General features: G+C 32.8%; 1 protein-coding gene across 1 annotated transcript in view; it reads right to left on the reverse strand.

The window, feature by feature from the left end:
* Window positions 1-23,789, reverse strand: part of PDS5B (PDS5 cohesin associated factor B) — a 165,045-nt gene that overhangs the window by 34,795 nt on the left and 106,461 nt on the right. Inside the window, exons 20-23 of the mRNA XM_069467361.1 lie at window positions 13,301-13,424; window positions 10,552-10,710; window positions 4,080-4,148; window positions 2,112-2,248 (exon numbers count right to left, since the gene is read on the reverse strand). Coding sequence (XP_069323462.1) covers window positions 2,112-2,248; window positions 4,080-4,148; window positions 10,552-10,710; window positions 13,301-13,424 — 489 coding nt within the window. The remainder of the gene's footprint in view (window positions 1-2,111; window positions 2,249-4,079; window positions 4,149-10,551; window positions 10,711-13,300; window positions 13,425-23,789) is intronic.

Below are 23,789 nucleotides of genomic sequence, written 5' to 3' on the forward strand. Positions count from 1 at the left end.
AACGACTTTTCCTTTACCTTTCTAAGGATTATGTAAAAAATACTGATGAATGTTTGCCAACATTAGTAAGGTTCTAAACTTGCAGGACATGTCTAAAAGGTGCTTTTTAGTTCATCATTAACAATATTCCACCTATCTATTAATAGGTAAATCATAGTTCTTAGTGCAGAGTGTACAAGCCAGTTGTTGGATGTTTTCCCCACAGATATGGACAACAGATGCTTCCTACATAATTGTCCTTAAAATCTCCCATCTAAACAAGAGGTTTCTATTTAATTTAATCCAGTAAGCTCTTAAAAAAAAAAACCATATAACATGTAATTTTAGTCAACTTTTGGTTTTAGTTTTTAGCTTTATTAAGCAGAGGAAAGTTTCCTTCAAGTAAAATCTTACACAAAAGTTTAAGGTAGAAACACACAAAAAAGTAGTCTTCCTATTTAAGCAAAGGACAGAACCCCACCCCCATCTCCAAGGCTCTATCTACTTTATTTCTACCAGAAATAATTCTTACTCCAACTCTAGGCAGCCCCTAAATGTTCCTGAATGTCATATGGATTTCATAGAACACAGTTTACTTGACACTATATACCATATATCATTGCAATTACTTTATATATTTTAATATGTAATTCTTTACATAAACCCTGTAAGGAGATTGTTGTTATTTTACAGATGAGGAATCTGAGACACGTAGAAATTAAATAATTTGCTGATAAATAAACGCAACTGATCAACAGTGGAAGGAAGGTGAAACCTGAATTTGAAGCTGTGTAATATGCCTTCAATCTGCCTCCATGTTATTAACCACTAAGGTATATTACTTCTCTAATAAAAGTTTATATAGCTGAATATAATTTGGCAAATAAGTATAAAATAATGTAAACAATAAATTAATTTAAGAGACAAAATCTATTAGTAGTGGGGGAAAAAAAATTTTCTCTACCAGGCTGAGCTGGATCAGTACAAAAGTATCTCAAATTCCATATAAATTTTAGATCAAAACCTACTTATTATTTATAAAGTCCCAAACATTGGCATATAAAAATTAAGGGAATAGAGTGATGAAAACAACTAACTAGAATATAAGAACATAGACAGATCAGCTGTATATACAAAATGAATAGTTTACCAAGTTTTATATTTTTCTGTTTTGTTTGAGAAGGATGTGCTACTGTTAACATTCTATGCAAAGAGTATAGTATAAGCAAAGCATATGAAAATAAAAATGAAGACAAAAAGGTAGAAAGCAGCTGGCAGTCACCTTTTTACGTTTTCTCATTAAGGTCTTTAAACTAGATATACGAAGGGTAAGTTATTGTCCTATTTCATGTTACTAAGAAGTGACACTAATGGCACCTGTGTTTACATAGAGGACAAACGTAAATTTTAGCTAACGCTGACATAACAACCAATGCCATCATCAATGCTTATTACTGTGTGCTAGGTAGTGTTTTAAATACCTTAGATATACTAACTCATTTAATTACATCATGAATAGCTAGATAAGATACGTACACATAATTGCCATTATTTCTATTTTATAGGCAAGGAAACTGAGGTACTGAGAGGTTAAAGTGACTTGCTAATGGTCACCTAACTTGTAAGTGGCACAGCCAGGTTTTGAATTCAGGTTCCAGAATTCACGTTTTCAGTTTTCAATCACCATACAATACTACATCTTTCAAACAAAACAAAATAAAAATCACATCAAAAAAGTGTGTTCATTTTTAAAAATGTACATATTTAAAATAAGCAGTCATTTATACTCTGGAAACAGACTCAATAAATTGCCTTCCATCAGTCTGTTCTTCTCCCTTTAGACATTAACAAGAATGTGAAACATCAATTATTGATTGATACAGTAACACTTTCACACTAGATGTCCCCAAGAGTAAGCATCTATTGTTTAAAATACTTACAATGTGTAACAGTACCCTGCACCAGACATGTGACTGCTATTGTAAATAAACACTGTATGTTACAGTAAAAATATATGCTATGTACAAAGCAACATTAATTATTTTTTTTAAAAGAAACTACATTATTCAACAGTCACACCAGGAGTTGAAATACTGTACAATCAAAAGAACTTTGAAGTGGTAATTGCGTACCTAATTTTCCCCTGTTCTGTCAAGTCTCCATCACTATGCAATATTGTTGTTAACAATCTTAAGGTAGAAGTTCCTGATTTACTGTGATTATTTTTCATTCCAAGTAACCATCGAACCATCATTTTAATAGCCTGAATCTATTTAAAACACAAGTTGAGAAATAAAACATTGGTACATTTTAAAAGAATTTCCGTATCAACCTTTTTAAAACAAAACAAAACAAAAAAATCAGGAAATATTTTCAATGGATGCTTTTAAGAAAATAAAAAATAATTATTCTTTTACATATATAGGAAGATAACTTTGTTTTAAATTAAAAATGTTTCAACCCCCAGGGGAATGGCAAAAAAAAAAAAAAAAAAAGAAAAGAAAAGAAAAGAAAAAGAAATGGCTAAAGACTGCTTTTTTTGTTGCTATTATTTTTTTTAATGTTTTCCCAGCAAGCACTCCACCCTTTAGAACCTAGAGTAAAATCACGCTAACTTCCCTAATCAGAAAAGTTAAGTTCCCAACTTAACTATATTCAATCTTCTCTGCCTAAGAGATGATACCACCTCACATTTGTACTATATTTTATAATTCTGAAGTACTTAAGTACTTTTACACTTGTTATTTCCTTTAATATTTACAACAACCCTTTTGAAGAAGTACATGTTACCTCTTTTTAAAAGAATGTACATATTATCTCAGCTTTTTACAGAGCTGTGGTTCAGGAGCTAAGTGGGTCTTGAACAGTGTTTGGCACATGGAAGACACTCTGAAGAACCTTTCCTGGGCATCTGGTAAGTATGAACTTACATAGTTCACAGGTGGCCTGCCTTCTAGTCCAGTGTTGCTCATAACTACACCAACTGCTGCCTGAGACCAATGCTAAGAAAATAGGTTAACAATGGGACTCAAAGTATCAAGCATCATTCTATGATGCTAAAGGTAAGGCTGCTTTACAGGTGTGTAAAAATAGAATCAGAATCTGAAGCTAGAATAATGTAAAACAGTAGTACATAGTGTGAAATATAAAAGTATATACACACACAGCCTGAAAGGATTTATAAGAAATTACAACTAGAAAAATAATATTTAATATATTTGCTCCTGGCCTTCACACCTTGGCAGTAGATTGAGATGAGGGGGGTGCACTACAGACCACAGATGGTTTTAATAAATCAATACTCTCTACATCAGTGAGGAGCTGCTAACTCAAGGAATTATAGGCTAAATTTTTTAAAAATAAAAATATTTTTATTTAATCCCATGGAATAGATGAACAGGCTTAAAATCTGGATTACTGTCTTTACTGAATAGGAGAATGTCCATAAAAACCAGCATTGCCTTTTGCTATTAAAACAGTGATATCTAAGAAGCAGGCACATGGGAACAATTTTCAAACTTTTCTTTCTCTCTAAATTATATGCAGTTGCCACAAGGCCCAGGTTTCTCATTACTACCCTACACTCTCACAGCATGTGAGATAATATCATATAACAAATACAAATACTTCAGTGATTTTAATAGCCATATCTTTGTGACAGAAATAGAAATTTTTTTTTTTTTTTTTTTTTTGAGACAGAGTCTCGCTTTGTTGCCCGGGCTAGAGTGAGTGCCGTGGCGTCAGCCTAGCTCACAGCAACCTCAAACTCCTGGACTTAAGCAATCCTACTGCCTCAGCCTCCCGAGTAGCTGGGACTACAGGCATGCGCCACCATGCCCGGCTAATTTTTTGTGTATATATATATTTTTTAGTTGTCCATATAATTTCTTTCTATTTTTAGTAGAGACGGGGTCTCACTCTTGCTCAGGCTGGTCTCGAACTCCTGACCTCGAGCGATCCACCTGCCTCGGCCTCCCAGAGTGCTAGGATTACAGGCGTGAGCCACCGTGCCCGGCCCAGAAATAGAAATTTTAACAACTTTAGTAGTATTACAATATAGTAAGTATATTAAAATCAACAGATCTATGCATATTACTCACTTTCACCATTGTCTCAGGAGATACTTCTTCATCTGGAACCCAAAGTTTAGTTGTCTTTTTTCCTGGAAGCTAAACAAAAATAAAGGACTTTAAAATATGAATATGAATTCTCATGTTCAATTACTACTTAGTGAATGAATGAAATCCTTATCTTCTATAGTGACAGTCATTTTATATGACTAAAATAGTTCATCTAACCCTATTTACTAAAAAAGGTTGAAAGGCATATCTTCACTAGCACCCAGACACAGCACTTACAGATCCATCACTAGTTGTTTCTTTCCAGGTGTATGGTAGGACCTGTTGCACATACTCCCTTACTTAGCCCCTTTTGAGACTAATGATTAAATTATGTAAGGCAGATGGCAAGGACTAGGGATTTAAAAAAGAAAAAAATCAACGAAGGCTAGGTGCAGTGGCTCATTCCTATAATCTCAACACTTTGGGAAGCCAAGGTGGGAGGACCACTTAAGGCCAGGAGGTCAAGACTAGCCTGGACAACACAGCAAGACCCTGTCTCTAAAAAAACATAAAAATAAATTAACTGGGTGTGGTAGCATGCAACTGTAGTCCCAGCTACTCTGGAGGCTGAGACAAGAAGATTGCTTTAGCTCAGGAATTCAAGATTACAATGAGATACTGACTGCACCACTGCATTCCAGCCTAGGAAACAGAGCAGGACCCTGTCTCAAAAAACAACAACAACAAACCAAAATCAATGGAGCCAAAAGGTGTAGTTCTTAGACAGGAGGAAAGGTTATTTAAAAATAAAAAAGTCCTGAGCAGGGGAAAAATTAGAAAGGTTTCCAGTTTAAGAAAGATAATAGAAAACATGCATTAATATCTTGTTACCTAAATCCCACTAAAGTGGCATAACACACACACACACACACACACACACACACACACACACAAATACACCAGTTAGCAAGGCTAGAAAACAAAAGGGGCCAAAAGAAGGCCAAAATCATAGGAAAATTTTAGAAAACACAAAATGTACACTAAAAAAATTAACAGAGCTAGAAAGCTTACACTTCCATAAAGGCAGAGAAGAAAACATTCTTCAAAAAAGTTAGGTGTTTCTTTCCCCCAGCACAACCACAAAATAATCCAGAACTGATAGAAGGTACTGGGAGATGTAAATTTAGTGTAGCAGCCAGGAAATTAAAGAAAAGTGGCAAAAGAACTGAACTCAATCTTGTAGCACCTGAGATCCCATTTTTACCCCCAGGTTAAGAAAGAGGGATTAAATATCACACCTGAGGAACCACATGACAAGATGATAAGTTGTCCAAACATCCAGAAAGAAAAACTCCCCAAACACATAGACGTAAAGATTCACACACAGCTTAAGACTCAATGAGTCAGTTGAGAAGCACGTTCAAAGTATTAATATGAAACGAAAATAATGAAAAAGTAATCATATTAGGCACATCCTAATGAAATTTTTGATCTAAGGATGTCAAGAAGATCCCAAAAGTTGCCATGGGGAAGCTACCAACAAGCAGCAAGAATCAGATCAACTTCAGGTTTCTCAGCTGCAAGATTAGATGCCAAGAAACAACGTTTGAATTTACTGGAGCCACTGACTCAAAACACAGAATTCTAGTATCCAAGAAATTCCAGTATTGAAGAATGAACACTAGAATTCAAGATGGAAAGTTTACAAATTAAAATACATTTGAAAGAATTAGTCAACAATATACTACACAAAAGTATTTAATCCACAAGAAAAATTCAATCGGCATAAATTATTACGAATAGAAAACAAAAACAAAAAAACTTCATATGTAAGAAACTATCAGAAACAACAGACACTATCATATAGGTTTAAAAATAATAAAACTACGATACAACAAAAACCAATTACATAGACAAATGTGAAAATTATAGGATGGAAAAATATACCAGTCAAGATGAAAAGCATTAAACAGGATATAGATTCAAATGGCATACCAATGTAAACAGGACACTGGTGTACATAGTTTTAACTTAGACCACCAATAAGATATAAATATTCATGAACATTTTTACAATGAGCAGAACATCAAAATAAACCAAAACAAAGATGATTTTAAAAAGACTGAAAACTTCATCACAGCAGATTTAAATACATATCTTTCAAAAAATAATAAAAGTTGAGATAAATGGGGTAAATATCTAAAATATGCGTAGATATATAAGAAAATGTATAGAAATAAATATGCAAGGATTAGAAAACAATTAAAACTGGTACTCTTTATAAATGATATAATTAAAAATAAACAGAAAAGAGTTTAGAAAGAAAGATGGAAATAAAATGAAACTACAAAGTAACTCCCCAAATCAACCACAAACATAAAACATAATTTTAAAGACTTTATTTAGTATCTAAGTTACGTAAGAGAAATCTTAAAATTTTCTTTTTAGAGAAAACTATAAAACTGTAAAGAAAAACAAATATCTTGTGGATGGGCAAACAAAGCAGTGGGAAGGAACATAAGCTATATATGATACATGAGTGGTAGTAGTGCAGATGACTAGAAGGTAAGATTAATCAGTAAGTTGTGCTGGGAAATTTAGTAACCCTGATGGGGAGTAAAAAGAAATGGAATCCTCACATCACAGTATAAAAAGAAGCAAATAAATCAATTCCAGATGGATTAATTTTTTTTTCTGTGTGAAAAAAAGCCTTCAAATTTTTAGAACAACATATGGGAGACTATTTTTATGACATTAGAGTAGGGAAGGATTTCTTAAACAACATGTAAAAAGTATTAACTATAAAAGAAAGGAATGATAAATACAGCTACATTAAAAGTAATAGCTGTTGTTCAAAGCACACAATAAAGGAGTGTAAAAACACACCATAATTGAGGTTTTAGGCATTTTATGAAGATACTGCGACATGCACCTAATAAAAGATTAATGTATGTAAAGATTACCTGTGGGGAAAAGATGACCCAAAGAAAAAAAGAATAAAAGACATTGAAAGGAATTTGAGAAAATTCCTTTCCTGATTACTAATGAAGTTTGTATGTCTGGTCACCAGTGAGTGGTGACTAGACATATAAACTTCATTAGTAATCAGGGAAATGGAAATTATAGTGAGACACTATTTTATATCAAAAAAAATTAAGAAATCTAAAAATTATGTTACACAAGCTGGTAGGAAAATAAGTTTTAACTGTTTTGAAAAACAGTTTGACAACAAAGTGAAAAGTTAAATATGTATATATGTTATGCTTCATCGATTTCACTTACAGGGATAAAACCTAGAGAAATTCATGCTCATATGTAGCAAGAGGCTCCTATAAGAACATTCATAGCAGCACTGTTCAAGAGGGGAAAAATGGAAGAATTCCCAAGTCCACTAATAGAATAAATGAATAAATAATGAGTTATTTCCTGCAATGAAATAATATTGAGTAATCAATGAATAAACCACAGTAAGATTTAACAACAAAGATTCTTAGAAACAAACATGTTGTGATAAAAGCAAGTCACTCGAGACTATATATGGTATGATATAATTTTTATAAACTTCAAGAACAAGCAAAACTAAATTGGCAAAATGGTTTTTGATGCTGTTGTTAGGGAATAACAAATCCAAAATTCAAGAAAGTGGGTACCAGGGGCAGGAAGGAAATAGAAACAAAGGACTGAATCAGAGTAATAAAATCAGAAATTAACAGTTTAAGGGTATTCACTGTGTTATAAAATATAATTTCTACAAATCCGTATATTCCTTTGTATATATCAAATATAACATAAAACAAGACAAATTAGTGGATTAAAAGTGGTGAACAGTTCTGTTTTTGATAAGACCTGACTGACCAGGTTGTTTGAATCAATTTTCCCACTGGAACAAAAAGAAAGGCTGCACAAAATACTTTTTTAAAAAATCCATTTGAAAGGAAAAGAGAGCCACCAAAGCAGTGAGAATTTGCAGGGCTAAGTTTAAAAGAGAACGGAAATCAAAAGATTTGAGTCTGGCACTATGATAAATTTTCTCACACACATAACTGCTGATTCTGAAAGTGAAAGAGGGGAGACGAAAAGTTAAGCAAAACTTTCATCACTGTCACAGAGCCAGAAGGACAAGATTTGGAATGCTGGACCAAACAAGGAGTGGAGGCCCTGTTAAACACCCTAGACTTTTGGGTGGACCCTAAACAAACATACCCTAGACATACAGTAACCAGAAAAAGAATAAGCTTATCAAAAACTGAAGCCTAGCTTTCAGTTGGATGGAGGTGATCTGATTACAGTTTAACTGCCTGCCAGAAGCAAAAGTAAATCCTCTCTGGAAGAATATAAATTCGCCCAGAGCCTCCAATTATCTCAACAACTTTTCATAAAAAAGTCTATCACTCAATCAAAAACAACAGATGTGCAAGACAAGACTTGACAAAAAATTGAGAGAAAAAAATAGACAAGAGAAAAAGAGTCACAAGAGAGATAATCAGCCTAACAGATATGAACTTTAAGATGTTCAAGGACTAAATGATAAGCAAATTCTGGCAGGGAACTAAAAGCTATGTTTAAAAACAATAACTAAATTATACAATTGAAATACATACATATATATACACACCTATGTATATATAAAATAAGTGCAATTAAGACTCAATGCATGAGCTTAACTACTATAAGACAGTAAAGAGGGTGAACTCAAAGATAGGTCAGAAAAAAATAAAAACTAAAGTATGATGAGGCTGGCAGAAAAGTACACAAAAAGTATGCCAGACAGCTGAGTCACAGCAAAAAAAAAAAAAAAAAAAAAAAGTATGTGTAAAGTGTGTAAATAGAACTTCAGTGAGAGAACAGAGTATGAAATAGTATAGGCCAAACACCTGATTTCATCTGATTTCAAAAAGCTAAGCAGGGTCGGGCTGGTTAGTACCTGGATGGGAGAATATGAAAAAGAAACAGTACTATCTGAAAAGGTAATGCTGAATGTTATTCAAACTTTATGAAAGTAGTAAGCCACAGACTTAAGAAGAGCTATAAGCCCCAAGTAGGATATATATGAAGAAAAGCACACAGACATCACAGTAAAACTCAAAACCAATACAAAATAGAAAATATTAAAAGTATTCACTGCTTCAAAGACAGAAAATCTTCAGAGGAACAAGACTGTCAGCAGACTTCAAGAGAAAAGATAAGACAATGGAAGACAATGAAATAATATATTCCAATCACTGATGGGGGAAAATGTACCAGTCTAGAATTCTAAACCCAGAGAAAATATCCTTAAAAAAAGAAGGTAAAATAAAGACATCTTCAGATAAAAACAGAGAATTCATTGGCAGCAAGCCACACTAAAAGAAATACTAAAGTAGTTCCTGAGGTAGAAAGAAAATTACCCCAAAGAAAGGAATGAAAAACAAAAGAAAATACGTTGGCAAATCTAAATCAATACTAACTGTGTAAAATAACAGTGGTAATAGTCCTACATGAACAAGAGCCCAAAAAAGCATCAGAGAATAAAAGGAATTAAAGTTTTCTAAGGTTCTCTGTGTTGTACTGAAAGTTCAAAATAGACTACTTGACACTGGCCTTGAATAAATCAAAAGTACATGTTGTAATTCCTAGGGCACCTACTAAAACAGCAAAATGTAAAACTGGGCAGTAAAGGGGAAAATGGAATAAAAACATTTAATCAAAAATTTAAAAATCGGAAAAATGGACACATAACTGATAGAACAAATTGAAAATAAAAAATTAGATGGCAGATTAACCCAAATATTACTATTTACATTGCATTTAAATTTTAGAAGAGAAACTTTATCTCACATTTCTTTTATTTCTCCAGAGAACCTAGTAGAGTGCTGAGGGGACAGCAAACAAAAAACTGATGGTTATATATGGGTCCCTATGTGTATGTGTGTGTGTATATTTATATTTATACACACATATACATTTATATTTATACACATATTTATATTTATACACATATATATTTATACACACACACACACACACACACACACACATACATAAAACCCCATACAACTATAGGAAAGTCAATTCTCCCAGACCCAAACATGCCTTACCCTAAATACACACAAACTGGAGACAAACAAAATCATTGTTTCTCTTCCAGTGTTTTCTCCCAAGGCTCTTTTCATTCTCTATCATATGCAGGGAAAGTAACAACTATAGTCATGACAACTACACTGTGAACTACATATTTTTAAAATAGATGTCCTTATAAAAATTAAACTCCTGTAAAGCTGAAGTAGAATCAAGTGATATTTTGTATTTATCAAGGACTGTATTTGAGGTCATACATCTATACTCAACTAAAGAGATATTTCAATGCTGTTTTACTTATAATGGAGATACAACATATTTTTAAAAAGTAGAAAACCTAAAATAAAGGCAGCCAAACGGAAGTGTTGTTAGCATCATTTCACTAGTCTCTTTGTTGGATAAAATTTTAGAAGGTAACATTATGAAGAACACAAATCTAAAATATATAAATTACCCGATCGTTCATGAGAAGATCTTTCACAATGAAAGTAGCTACCAAAGATTTCAATGGAGCAGCAAATTGATCAGGCGCAAGGAGAGCAATATGGCCAATAGTAACCAATGGTGTTATGAGATGTTCCAGATTGCTTGGATCTAGACTCTTATGCAGAGGCTGAAAATGAGGGGAGGAAAATATATTCAACTTTATACATATGCAAATAAACTCTTCACATATTTCATCTTGAAATTACAAAAACTACAAAAGTTTCAATAAATGTACACTGTAAGAGTAACTCAAGCTTACATTTAGACTTCTATGTCTAGAAGGCAAAAGGTTCAAACATTTTCAGTTTTGCCCAACTCACATTTTAGAGGCAGGTAAAGAAACATTAATTCAGTATGAAGAATCACATTATGAAGCATATAGTTTATGACCATATATATGAACATGCTAGAGACTGCTAGGGCTCACCAATATCCACTTCTCTTCTATTTCCTAGGCTTAAGGATGACTCCACTTGCAGCCTCCTTTGCAGTTAGGTGAGGATATGTTAATGTGTTCTGATCAAGGGAGTAGGAATACAAGTGAAGTATGCCACACCTGCACTGAGGCAGGCATGAACATGTCTTCTCCACAGGCTCGCTCTTTACTTGATGGCTGGCTTAATGCCAAGAATCCAGTGGGACTTAAAGAGAAATCACTAATCAGAAAGAGTCTGTGTCCCTGAGCCACTGAGTAGGAGGCTATTCACACACTCAACTGGACTTTCCAGGAGCAAAAAAAATAAACCTTTACTATACCATATCTAGTCATCTGAATTTGGGTTTTTTTTATTATAGCATCAATTATTAAATATCATAATAAATGATTTGTATTCTGATACAAAATGCAACCATTAATATGTATTTTGTCATAACAAAATAATGACAATGCTCTTCATATACTTATATAGAATGATATCCAAATGTATTATTAAATTTTAAAAATCAGAAGTGACAAAAATATGTTATCATTGGCATAAGGGGAGAAAAGAAGAACAAAATGTGCATATGTGTGTGTGTATTTATATGCCCTTACTTATATATGAATAAAATATCTCTAGAAAAGTACATTTGGAAACTTTTAACAATGGTTGCCTCTGGGAAAGGGAACTGGGTGGCTGGGGATAAATGGGTGGGGTGACTTTTCACTGCATATTCTTTTACAAATAGAATATATTTTCTATTTAAAATTCTAATGCTACATTTTAATGAAAAGTTACTGCTCTATTCTCCCACATTGAACCAAACATTCAAGTCAAGAATTGTAGGCTAGAAAAGTAACACAAAACTGTTCTTTTCCAAAATAAGGGCAATGTGAGGTTTCATTTAGTCAAGAATATGTTTAAATGAGTTTACTTCTTTTCCTTTGGTGACTTCTCTCAATACTTCTATTGCACACCTAGCTAAGTGCCAGTTAGCTGTTCATATTATAAACAAAAATATGATAACTGTAAAAAGTTTGTTCAATTAGTTTATTATAAGTTTAATATTTTCCACAGTTAATAAAATCATTTCTGAAAAAGCAAAATTAATGGCTAGATCCAAGATTAGCAGCAACCTCAAAAAGGCCAAATATCTCTATGAAACCTTTTCTCAGAAACCCAGACAACCTTTTATGTTATAGTGGGAGGACTACAGGTTAGGTTCTTGTAAAGATAAGATAGCAGATATAATTTCAAAATGAAAATAAAACTACCCTACAAATGCAAGTTATATTAGTATTAATATCGTAATCATCATTGAAAGGAACAGAAAGATTATCCATGAAAAACAAAAGTTCCTTATAAATCCACATGAATTTATTGAAGCCATTCTCACACACAAAAACAGACTATAGAAAATACCCACACTCCAAAAAACACAAAAATTGAATGAATTCTTTGCTATCTATAGCAAAGGTGGTGTTTGGAAGATAAAGAAAACTACTTTTTTTCCTCCTTCAGGTCTTTAACCTCAATTGTATTTCATGTATTAATTTTTATTAATACATGAAAATATGATAAAATTAGCATAAAAGTTTCTAAAACAGAGATAACAAATCAAAGTATTTATGGTAAGGAGCTTCAGCATAATTTCCAAATTGTTTTGACTTCACTCAAGGCTCCTGATCTTTTTAGGATTTTATAAACTTTCTACTTAGCTTTTATTTATAATAGCAAAACTATAGTTAGCTCTTAATGACAATATATACCAATAAAATTGCAATGCTTGGGGGGGGAAGGCTATTTAAAATATAGAGAAAATAATATGAAATATATATTGAAAAGAAATTTTATATCTGACAAAATTAGGTCAGTCATAAAAGCATAAACTTATTCACTTTATAGTACCAATTAGCATTGATTTATAAAATCCTATACTTCAGTAGTATCTCAAATACAATTCAGATTTTTTGAATCTTTTGAATTGACACAATGATCATTTATAACCTACTACTAACTATAACTGATTTTATCCATAATTACATTAACAAAAATGTCTCCAAATATATATATAAAGCAATGTCAAAAATATTATAGTATGCTTAATTTCTGAATTTGAATTAGCATTAGACACCTGAATACTCAGATTATTTTCATATTTTAACAACTTATCAATGTTGATTTACTGATTCACACTCTGAAAATATACTACAAAATGATGCATTACCAAATGTGAACATTCCATAAAATCATCAGTATTAGTTTTTTAACAAAAAAAAAAAAATGCTTTCTGATTACCTCAAATATCTGTGCAAACTGGGTCTCTTTACTAGAAAATATTGCATGGATACAATGAATGGCATATTTGGCTTGACGAGGGGGTCCTTTTTTAGATTTGTGATGTAAAACAGGAAGCAAGGCTCTAAAAAAAAAAAAATCAAAGAAAAACAATCAACCAGAAAAACCAACATGACTTCTAGATACTTTAATGTTTGTATTTTTTAACTAATGTTTTGAGAGAACAAAAAAAAAAAAAATCACCAAGATCTACTCATTCATTTTCAATGGCCTATAATTTTGCTTTATAAATATCTATATTAAAAATTTAATCCAAATACAAGTATTTTGTTTTTTACTTTCAACAATCACAAACACAAACAAGGCTGGTGACCCACTCCCTCTTTTTAATGTCATTTGCATTAGGCCCTTCTCTTTTATCCTCACTGCTATCATTCTGGCTAAGCTTTTGCCACATAGGATGAAATTTAAACTGTCCCTTCTTTCTCAAGTTTCTGCCTCTTCCAATTCACCTTTCCCTTTGTGCCAGAACAACTTACATAAAGGAAAATCTTAATAACCAATGCTTATTAAGCATTATGTGTCAGACATTATTAAAGTCTCCAAATCCTTGCTATCGTGCTACTAGCATTTTAGGGACAAGACAAATGATAACATATATTTTATGCTATGTCAAATTGTGATAGCTGCTACAGAGAAAAAAGAAAAGACAAGAAGAATAGGAACAGGGAATGAGGAGGGAGGTATAAGAGTGCTACAACTTTTTTTTTTTTTTTATTTCATCTTACTGTTATGGGGGATACAGAATTGCAGGTTACATACGTTGCCCATGTACCGCCTTTCCCCCCAAGTCAGAGCTCCAGGCGTGTCTGTTCCCCAGGTAGTGCGCGTTGCACCCATCATGTAGGTATATATCCCTCCCTTCCCCACCCCCCACTTCCCGAGTCAGCACCTTCAAGTGTTACCATTCCCCAAAGGTGCGCAATGCACTCATTATGTAGGCATACCCCCATCCCCTCCCCCACCCCCCAAGAGTGTTACAACTTTAAATAGAAGATCTCTCTGATAAACACTTGAGCAGAGTTCTGAGGGAGGTAAGGAGCAAAACATGTATCATATCATTCCACCACTCAGAAACTTAAAATGAATACTGAATGAAGCAGGAGCTCTTAGTTCAACTATTATTCAAACACTTCACAGCAAATGCAACTTCTGTATCTTCCTCATTGCCCAATACTAAAATAGTGCTACAGTACTAAGAATTCATCACACTAAGAGTAGTCTCCCTTCCATCCAGATTATTGCAAAAGGTATTTCTATTATTGTGTCAAACTAATTAAATTTACTATGCTAATTGTAAAAAAAAAAAAAAAAAAAAAAGAGTAGTCTCCCAAAAGACACCAACAGCAAAGTATAACATAAAGACAAATATTCCTAATGTAAAAATAGAAAATGAAAAGACCAACAATACCATAGAAAAATGGACTGGATATAAAAGGGTAGAAAGCTCGTCAAAAGAATACATACAAATTACCCTGAAATGTATGAAAAAATGTCTACCTTCACTCATGAAAAAGAAAAAAAAATTAAAACTACAAGAGGACTTCTGCTTCAGATTATGATGGTGTAACTGAGGCTGGATTTACTCTCCTACCTTAAACACCCAGAAAAGATAAACATGGTAAAGGTTTCAGACACTAGACAATAGGCAGCACCAAAACAAAAACAACTACAAAAAGACCTAAGCAGTATATTTATAGGACACTTACTTTAAATATTAAGTCCCAGGAAGATTAAAAGATAAAAAAAAAAAAATGAAGAAGATAAGTTTTACAAACACTAATACAAAAGAAGGTAGAAATGGCTATGCTATTCTCAAATCAAGAGGAGTGCAGACAAGGACGATGACCAGGGCTAATCAGAGACACATTTCATAAAAACGTTGTCTGTTGGCAAGGCTATGGGGAATCAGGCACTCTTATACACTGCAAGTGAGAATGCAAAATGGTATAACCACTATGGGATGGGAATGTAGTAACAGCTAGCAAATTTATATATGCGTTTACTCTTCTAAGAATTGCTCCCAAAGACAACTGTCAAAAACGCAAAAGATGCATACACAAGGCTATTCACTGCAAGACTATTTATAATACTGAAAACAACCAAAACGTCTATAAATAAGGAACTGGGTAAATAAATTATGATATATCCACAAAATTAATGGAGATCTCTCTATATTTAAATATGGAATAACTTCCAATATATGTGAAGAGACAAAAGGTAAAGAAAAATGTGTATAGTATATTTTATCTATCAAAGGGAGTATACAAATACACATACATATATTTACAAATATACAGACAGGTGTATAGAAGGACTTTTTTTTTCTTTAAAGTTTATCTATGGGGAAGAAAGGAACAGGGTAGAGAGTTGAGGGATAGAAGCTAAATTTCCTGGAATATATCTTGCTTTCTTTTAGATGTTTTTATTATAAACACCATTTCATAGAATTAAAAAACAAAATTAAATTTTAAAAGAACAATCTTAAGACAATAAAATGAAATGAATGAAAGTGTCTATCCAACTGGTAGCATAACTACCCAAAGAAGAATTACTTCAAATAACTTTAAAACACAAGAATCTGACTGCAGATCTGTAAAGTGACATACACTGAATACAAAAGAGAAGTACCTAAACAAGTAAATAGCTATTTTTAGGAATTATACTGGTGGTGCTATTGCTATTTTGAGATTCTTATGGATATATTAATATTACGGGATATAGCAATAGAGTTACAAATGTAAAACTGAAGAGGTTCAGTAAAAAACCTGTTACCCTGAATTTGAACTAGAAGAATCATTATAAACACTCATGCATTTTATCTTTCAAAAAACTTGTTTTAGCTGTGACTACTAAGTTGTCCATGAACACATCAGCAATTAGTACCCACAGGACTCACATTCTGATTTCTTAATACCATTCCCATTAAAAGGTGCTAGAAGTCCTTGGAGAAATGGCAATTCCAGGTCTGGGGCAGAGCATGTACAAGATGGGCCTGGAACATCTTGTCATACCACATAGCAAAGAAATTACAAAGATTACTGAGGTTGTTCCAAAGGACTCAGGGACCAACCTGAATAGGATCCCAAGGTTATAGATAATCTGGGTATCAATGCCTGTGATCACTGCAACTGACTAAAAAATGTGAGTAAATCCACAAGTTTATAATGACATTCTTTTAAAAAACAACACTCAATTGGTCACCTTTGGAGGACACTAGTAAACCTAAGCTTTATTTTGAACATTGTTAACATAAAAGAATCATTTATCTTGCCTGGGGAACCAAAGAATAGATGAGAAGTTCTTTATAAAAGTATCCAGCTAACAAGTGAAGAAGGAATGACAGAATAAGAATATCATCACTGATCAGAAGTATAGCTGAAAATATCATAAAACGTAAGATAGCCAGGTATTATGAGCCACCTGACAGGAGAGCACACCAATCTTACAGAACAGTCCTATAACAACAAAAAGGCTGAACTGGAATCCAACCAGGCCTCTGGATTCAACCATTGCTTTATAGAAAATAAAAGAACCTCTTAAATTATGCCAAAGGGGTACAATTAACAAAAATCAGTCTATAGGAAACTCTTCAAGAGAAATAACTTGGTTTCTTTTATCAAACACACTGCAAGGAGAGAGACTGAGAGCTGGAGGGAAAGTCTACTGGAGACAAGAGACTTAAAAGACACATCAATCACAACATATAAACCTTATCTAGACCCTAAATTAAACAAACTTACTTAAAAACATTACTACATTTTTTAAGAAAATCAATTGGATACTAAGTAATTAATGCTGTTTGTGACAAATACGTACAGATGAAATGACAAAATGTCTGCGATTTACTCTCAAATATAAGGGGAACAGGGGAGTGAGGTGGAGGCATAAATGAAATAAAATTAGCTGTAAGTTATTCATTGTTAAAGCTGGTTGGTCAATACACAAGGATTTTTTTTATAAGTATCTGCTCTACTTCTGTATGTTTGACATTTTCAATGAAATATGAAAAAACTAGAGTCTCACTAAAATGCTAACCTTTTAAGTCTATAGTTTCTGGTTTGTGAAATAAAAATTATTATTCTATGGTTACTGTAGTAACTAAACTCCCCAGACAAGATCTATCTTCTTTCTGATAAATCAGATTTGATAATGCGAACATCCATAATCTCTTTTCTCAATAATCAAGAGAAAAAGTATAGAGCACACAAATAAGAAGTAAATTTAGCTGGGATTTTTAAAATTTAAGATAGTTATATAAAACTTCAAGCTCATTCAATGTTTTACATACTCAGTTATTTTAAAAGAAAACAAATAAACCAAAACAAACATAAACAAGGAAAAACAATTTCAAGATTTTTGAAGTACTACGTTAGTAAAAAGTAAATGAAGCAACTACCCTCTCTGACTGCTTTTCCTATTAAAAGGAACTCCTTACTCCCCTATTAAATTGATTTTCTTCCTTCAAATTCAAGTTTTTTTCCTGATGATAATCATAAACATGTAGAACATGAAAAATACATTAAAAGCACTAAAGAAAAAACTCAAAATCCCACCACGCAGAAGTAACACTGTCAGCATTTTGGTGAACGCTATTCTAAAATTTCTCTAAACATATTATACATATAATTAAATAAATGAGAAAATACATACCATTTGAAAACATATTTTTTCACCCAACAATGTATACAGAGCCTCCTTTGTTAAATATTGCTAAGCACTATCCTTTTTAATAGTTGCATAGCTCTTTAGTTAGTGCATTGCTATACCACAATTAATCTAACCAAACTTATACTGATGTGCATTTAGAAGTTTTTTAAAAAGCTTAACAACACATGAATATCTCTGTGCCTATTTACCTACTGTCTCTGAGCTTTAAACCTATTCTTTCATAATCTGCTCTCAGATTCTGGAGCTGTAAATCTGCAAACCATATTGCTCAGACTCCTATAAGAGCTGGCTTCCTGTTAGTTTCTTCCAATAAGAGACACTAAAGCTTCTTTAGGCATTCTGAGCAGTAGCTTCACTGTCCATAGCAATAGTCAGGCCATATCATACCCTGACAGTCAATTGGGCAATTGACAAGGCTCCTCTATTTCTTAACACCACTTCCTCCCAGTTGTCCCACCAGCCCTAGGGGTGGTAGCTGCTTCCAGCAATTCGTATCACTGGATTACCAATGCAACTTTTTGCTTTTTCATCCTTCAAATATCTATATTAATTTCTGTTTAAAATACAGTAATGTGTCATCTAACAACAGGGATATGTTCTGAAAAATGCACTGTTAGGCAATTTCGTCCTTATGTGAACATCAGAGTGTACTTACACATACCTAGATGGTATAGCCTACTACATACCTAGGCTATATGGTATGGCCTATTGCTCAGGTTTGTAGGTACAAACCTTTACAGTATGCTACTGTACTGAATACTGTAGGCAACTGTAACACAATGGTAAGTATTTGTATATCTAAACATAGAAAAGGTACAGTAAAAACATGCTATAAAAGATAAAAGCGGTACACCGGTATGACGCAGCTCCATTATAATCTTATGGGACCACCACTGTATATGCAGTCCATTGTTGACCAAAACGTCATTATGCAGTGTAAGACTGTACCTATAGTTTCTGTTTCTCTGAATGGACCCTGACATATATGATGATTATGTGGACATCTTTTTAAATTATCTCTGGGATAAATTTCTAAAAGTAAAACTGCAGAGTTAAAGACTACATACATTTTTAAGTTTGTATGTATTACCACACTACCAACCCAGATGGCTGGATCAGTTTACACTCCCATCAAGAGAGCATCACTGGAATGATACCTAACATTGGCTATATCTCACAATCATTTTTATTTACATTTCTTTGATTACATAAACATCTTTTCATGATGTGGGGGGCTAAGAGGATTTCCTGTTTGTGAATTTCTTGTTCATTCCCTTTGCTAGTATTCTACTATGAGTCTTACGTTTGCTACTCCTTCATGAAGAGTCTTTATGCATTACAGATATTAATCTTTCCTAAGTCATATATACTGAAAAAGGTCTTTCAGCATATCACTTGTGTTTCTAACTTATTTCAAGATTTTGACTTTTACCTAAATAGAAATAGTGGTTCTCCTCCATTAAAATATAAGGACAAAGACTTAGCCTGTCCAGCTCATTACAACATCCTCAGCACCTAGAATAATGATACACAGTGAGGCCTCCATAAATATTTTTTCAACAAATGGATTTTTAACAAATAATCCAATCTATCACTTTTCATTCATGGCTTGGCATTGGTGTCCCTTCCCTCACAAAGAAGTTATAGAAACACACTAATTACTAATACTTTCATTCATTAACCCATTTTATATATTTATATCTTAGAAAAAGCAAGAATTTATCTTTGATCCATCTAGAATATATAGATTATAAAAATCAAGGTAAGCAGTCTACATTAATTTTTTTCTTTTCAAAACAGTTTGCTAGTTATTTATTGGATAACCTAACTTTTCCTGACCAATTTACTTAATATTATACTCCCCTATTCACCATTACAAGATTGCATATTTCTCATACACTTCTAGGTCTTCTGATGTTTACCCTCATATTTTCTAAATGGTTGTTAGTGATATATAAGGAAAGCTTTGGATTTTTACATACTCATTTTGGCTACGCCATTTCTACTAGTTATTCAGTTGATCCTCCTGGATTTTCCAAGAAAAATGATAATTTTTCTTCTTCCTTTCAAACACTTATACCTCTTATTTTGTTTTCTTATGCAGTTACATTGGTGAATGCTTCCAAAACATTAAATAATAGCAGAGATAGTGTGGTTTCTCATCTTGTTCCTGATTTTACTGAGACTGTTTGTTTTATTGCATGATGTTGCAATTGGTTTGAGAGATATTTATTTTATGTTATGAAGGCATTTATACCTATTTTTTAGATCTAATTAGAAATAGACTAGCTTTTTAAAAAATCAGAAGCCCTTTCAGCATCTGTCAAAACAATCTATTGTGTACACTTTCTATTTACCCACTTATATAATTATAAACATGAATATTAGGATTCCTAATATCAACCCACTTTGTATTACTAAAATTAACCACATTTGTCCATGATATATTTTTATTTACTATAAACTCTTTTTGCTAATATTTTACTTATACAAAAAATCATATATTAGTAAAATTTGCCCTAGTTTTCCTTTGGGGGAATATCTTTAACCAGATTTTAGCATCCATGTTAGTTATCCTGGCTTTAAAGAATATTAGGGTTCCCACCCATATTCCAAACAATTAAAAATAATTAGAATTCCTGGTTTCTTTTGATGTGTACTATCTCCCTCATGACAACTTTTACTGATGCTTTCATTAGAGGATAATTTTCTCAATTTTTTTTTTATAAATATATAGTCTATTAGGCACTTTCTTCCCTCTTCTTGAGTCAGTTTATTTACATCATCCTTAAAAAAAAAATTCAGGTTTTCAAATGTATTTGCACAGCCATATCTAAAAGTTAAATAATTAGAGTAAAACGACAGGCAAAGACAAACCAGAGATATTCAAACAAGAAGAAAACAAAAGCCAGATTTAGGGGGCATGAGCAGAACTGAATTCAAGAGAGAGAAGCATACAGCTGAGTAGACAGATCTCACAATAAAAGAGGGGTGATACATTTCCTGAGTCCTTATATACTTAAGAATATCCTCATTTGTCCTTACTTAAACACAACTTGGGCTACCTAGGGAATTCTTTAGTTACACTGTTTTTTCCATCACAACTGTTCAGCTGTTGAATCACTAACTTCAGAAATTTTATGTGGTTGAAAAGAAGTAATAAGTCAGCCTTATAATTTTTTACTATACTAAACTTAGTTAACTTTTGTTTTCCTTGATGTTTGTGAAATAATTTTTGTAATCCCTAAAAATTCAGTATATTACACCAGGATATTTTCCTAAAATATGAGTCTTCTTGATCTCCAGATTCACGTTTTCATTCATTTTAAGCAAGTTTATTATGATTTTCTTTACTATTTTCCAATTTCCATTATTCTACTGTCTTCTCAAAAGAAGTCAATTATGTTTTGTTATCTACAATTCATTCTCTTTAACTGCTTTCATTTTTTGCCCATATTCTCCAAATCACTTGGCAGTTTTCTTCAAGCCCAATGTCTAGCTTACTAATTCGATCTTCCATATTGTTTATTTTGTTCCTTGCTACTCATAACAAAATATATTCTATAATGCAAATAAATTTCTGTTCTTCTTTATCCTTAGCTACTTTTCACATATTATCTTTTTGTTTTTCTTTTCCCCTAGATGTCATTTGCTGTTTTCTTTTTATTCTAGAAAAATTCAATTCTTCCAAATAGTGCTTATCATCTATCTTTTGAATACTAAAATATTTATACAGGTTTCATGCTTAATTTGCTCATCTGTATTCTGTTAATTCATCTTTGAGTAACAAAAATTCTCTCTGGCTCTGCCATTTAAACAAAAGTATAGACAGTAACTCTCTGATGACTGGACACCAAATGCTTCTCTTAAAAAATTAACATCAACACTCCCAACTAAGGTCGCAGTTACCTCATCAGCTGACTAAGTAGCATAGAGAGGAAATTTAGAACTAAAGGTAGCGAGTCCTTTATCTCTATGTAATTTCTCTCCAAGCAAGTCTGTTAAAACTCTTAACAACGATGAGAACTAGATTCACTTGGGCTATGGGCATATCATATGCTATGAGGGGACCCTCAGTTTTGGCATATCTGCCTACTTTCGGGTAAGCCAGAGTCCTGAGAGACAGGCTGAATCAGAATGAAACCCCATAACTCATCATTATTTTTGTTTAGTGTGTCAGCACATAATTTTTCCTGTTCCTGTAAAGTTGGTAAAAAGACATTTCTTTCATGATTCTCCTCTTAGTCTTAGTCTTACCATTAAGCCAAAACTTCCTGGTAAGCAAACTCTTCCTAGCAAGGAAAATAGGTTGGCTTAAAGAAAAATGGTATGACCACAAAATTTCTCTATTAGTCCTATGACAGCTGAAATCATTTTTTCCTTAATTCTTTTAAAGCATGTCTATACCTCAATCTCTTCCCTCTAAATTAGCAAAGGACACTTACTATTCCTTGCCTTATACAGCTGATTCTGTATCAGTTGTTAGTGTTCTCACATTCAATTCAGTCTAAATGGCATACCTGGTGCCAATTCCAGTTTGTGGTAGCTTCTACTTAGAAACATTTTTCTTTGAGTTTTTAATTATTTTGGTGAATTCAAGGGAAGATAGTTTAACCAACATTAACTTAACTCTATTATTTTTCCTGAAAATCAACTCACCCAATTTAATAATTTAAAACATTAAATCTGCATACATATTTTATCTCCTGGAAGATATTATTAGTTACTGCATCAAGAACAGTGTGTGCATACAGCAAGTATTCAATTATCAGTTGAGTTAATTCTCCTCATGAGAGACATTTGATATATATTCAGCACATAAAATCAAATAATTTTAAGTACTTCAGTTCCATATTAAAGCAGCACATGTTTTAAAATGCCCTTGCGTGTTCTAAAATGTCCACCTTTCGACCTTGCTCTCGTAGTTCTCCTACAAATATATCAAACAATGTTTCTTTAAAATATAAAGGTAATCTGTCATGGGATTAGACTTTAAAATACATATATATAAAGAATACTAGGAAGACAGTCTAGAATGAAAATAGTAAAAAAACTCTAGTGACTAAGCCAAACTAAAACTTGTTCAATGATCTAATGAAGAAAGGAACTGTGCCATAACAGATATGGTACCACAGGCATTAAAGCCAAACAGGCCTAAATTCAAATCCTGGCTCTGCCATTTGCTAGCTATATGACCTAGATCCATTTACGTCTCTGAACATTAGATTCCTCATGTGGAAAAACAGGATAATAACCACATTTCACTGAATTGTTATAAGGTTTAAATGAGACAGTACAATTGGTAGGCATTCAGTAAATGGTATAAAATTATACAGTTTTTCTACACACACACACACACACACACACACACATATCAGAGGGAGAGAGAGAGAGAGAGAGAAGGAGCGTGTGTGTGCCTGTGCTTGTGTGTGTCTTTAAAAAACCAAACCCTAATCTCTGATCTGACTAGAAGAGCCACAGTATCCCTGGCAGAGGGAAACTTATGCTCTGGGCTCACTTAAAAATTAACAAGCCAATTCCAAACAATAAGGTTTCTTACTCTTGTCAGACAGAATAGTGTTAAAAAATTCTAGTAAGTTTCAATTACCATTTTAAATAATGCCTTTGTCCTATTTATCAGCAGGTTTTAGAATTAAGTTCACATAAACAAAAAAGAGTAACAAAAATTGTATCTGAGACTCTAAGAGCTTTGTCCATTTTCTCTTTCTGAGGAAAAGAGCCATAGGCAATTCTTCTG

This window comes from Eulemur rufifrons, chromosome 4, assembly GCF_041146395.1.
Source record: "Eulemur rufifrons isolate Redbay chromosome 4, OSU_ERuf_1, whole genome shotgun sequence".
Lineage (NCBI taxonomy): Eukaryota > Metazoa > Chordata > Mammalia > Primates > Lemuridae > Eulemur > Eulemur rufifrons.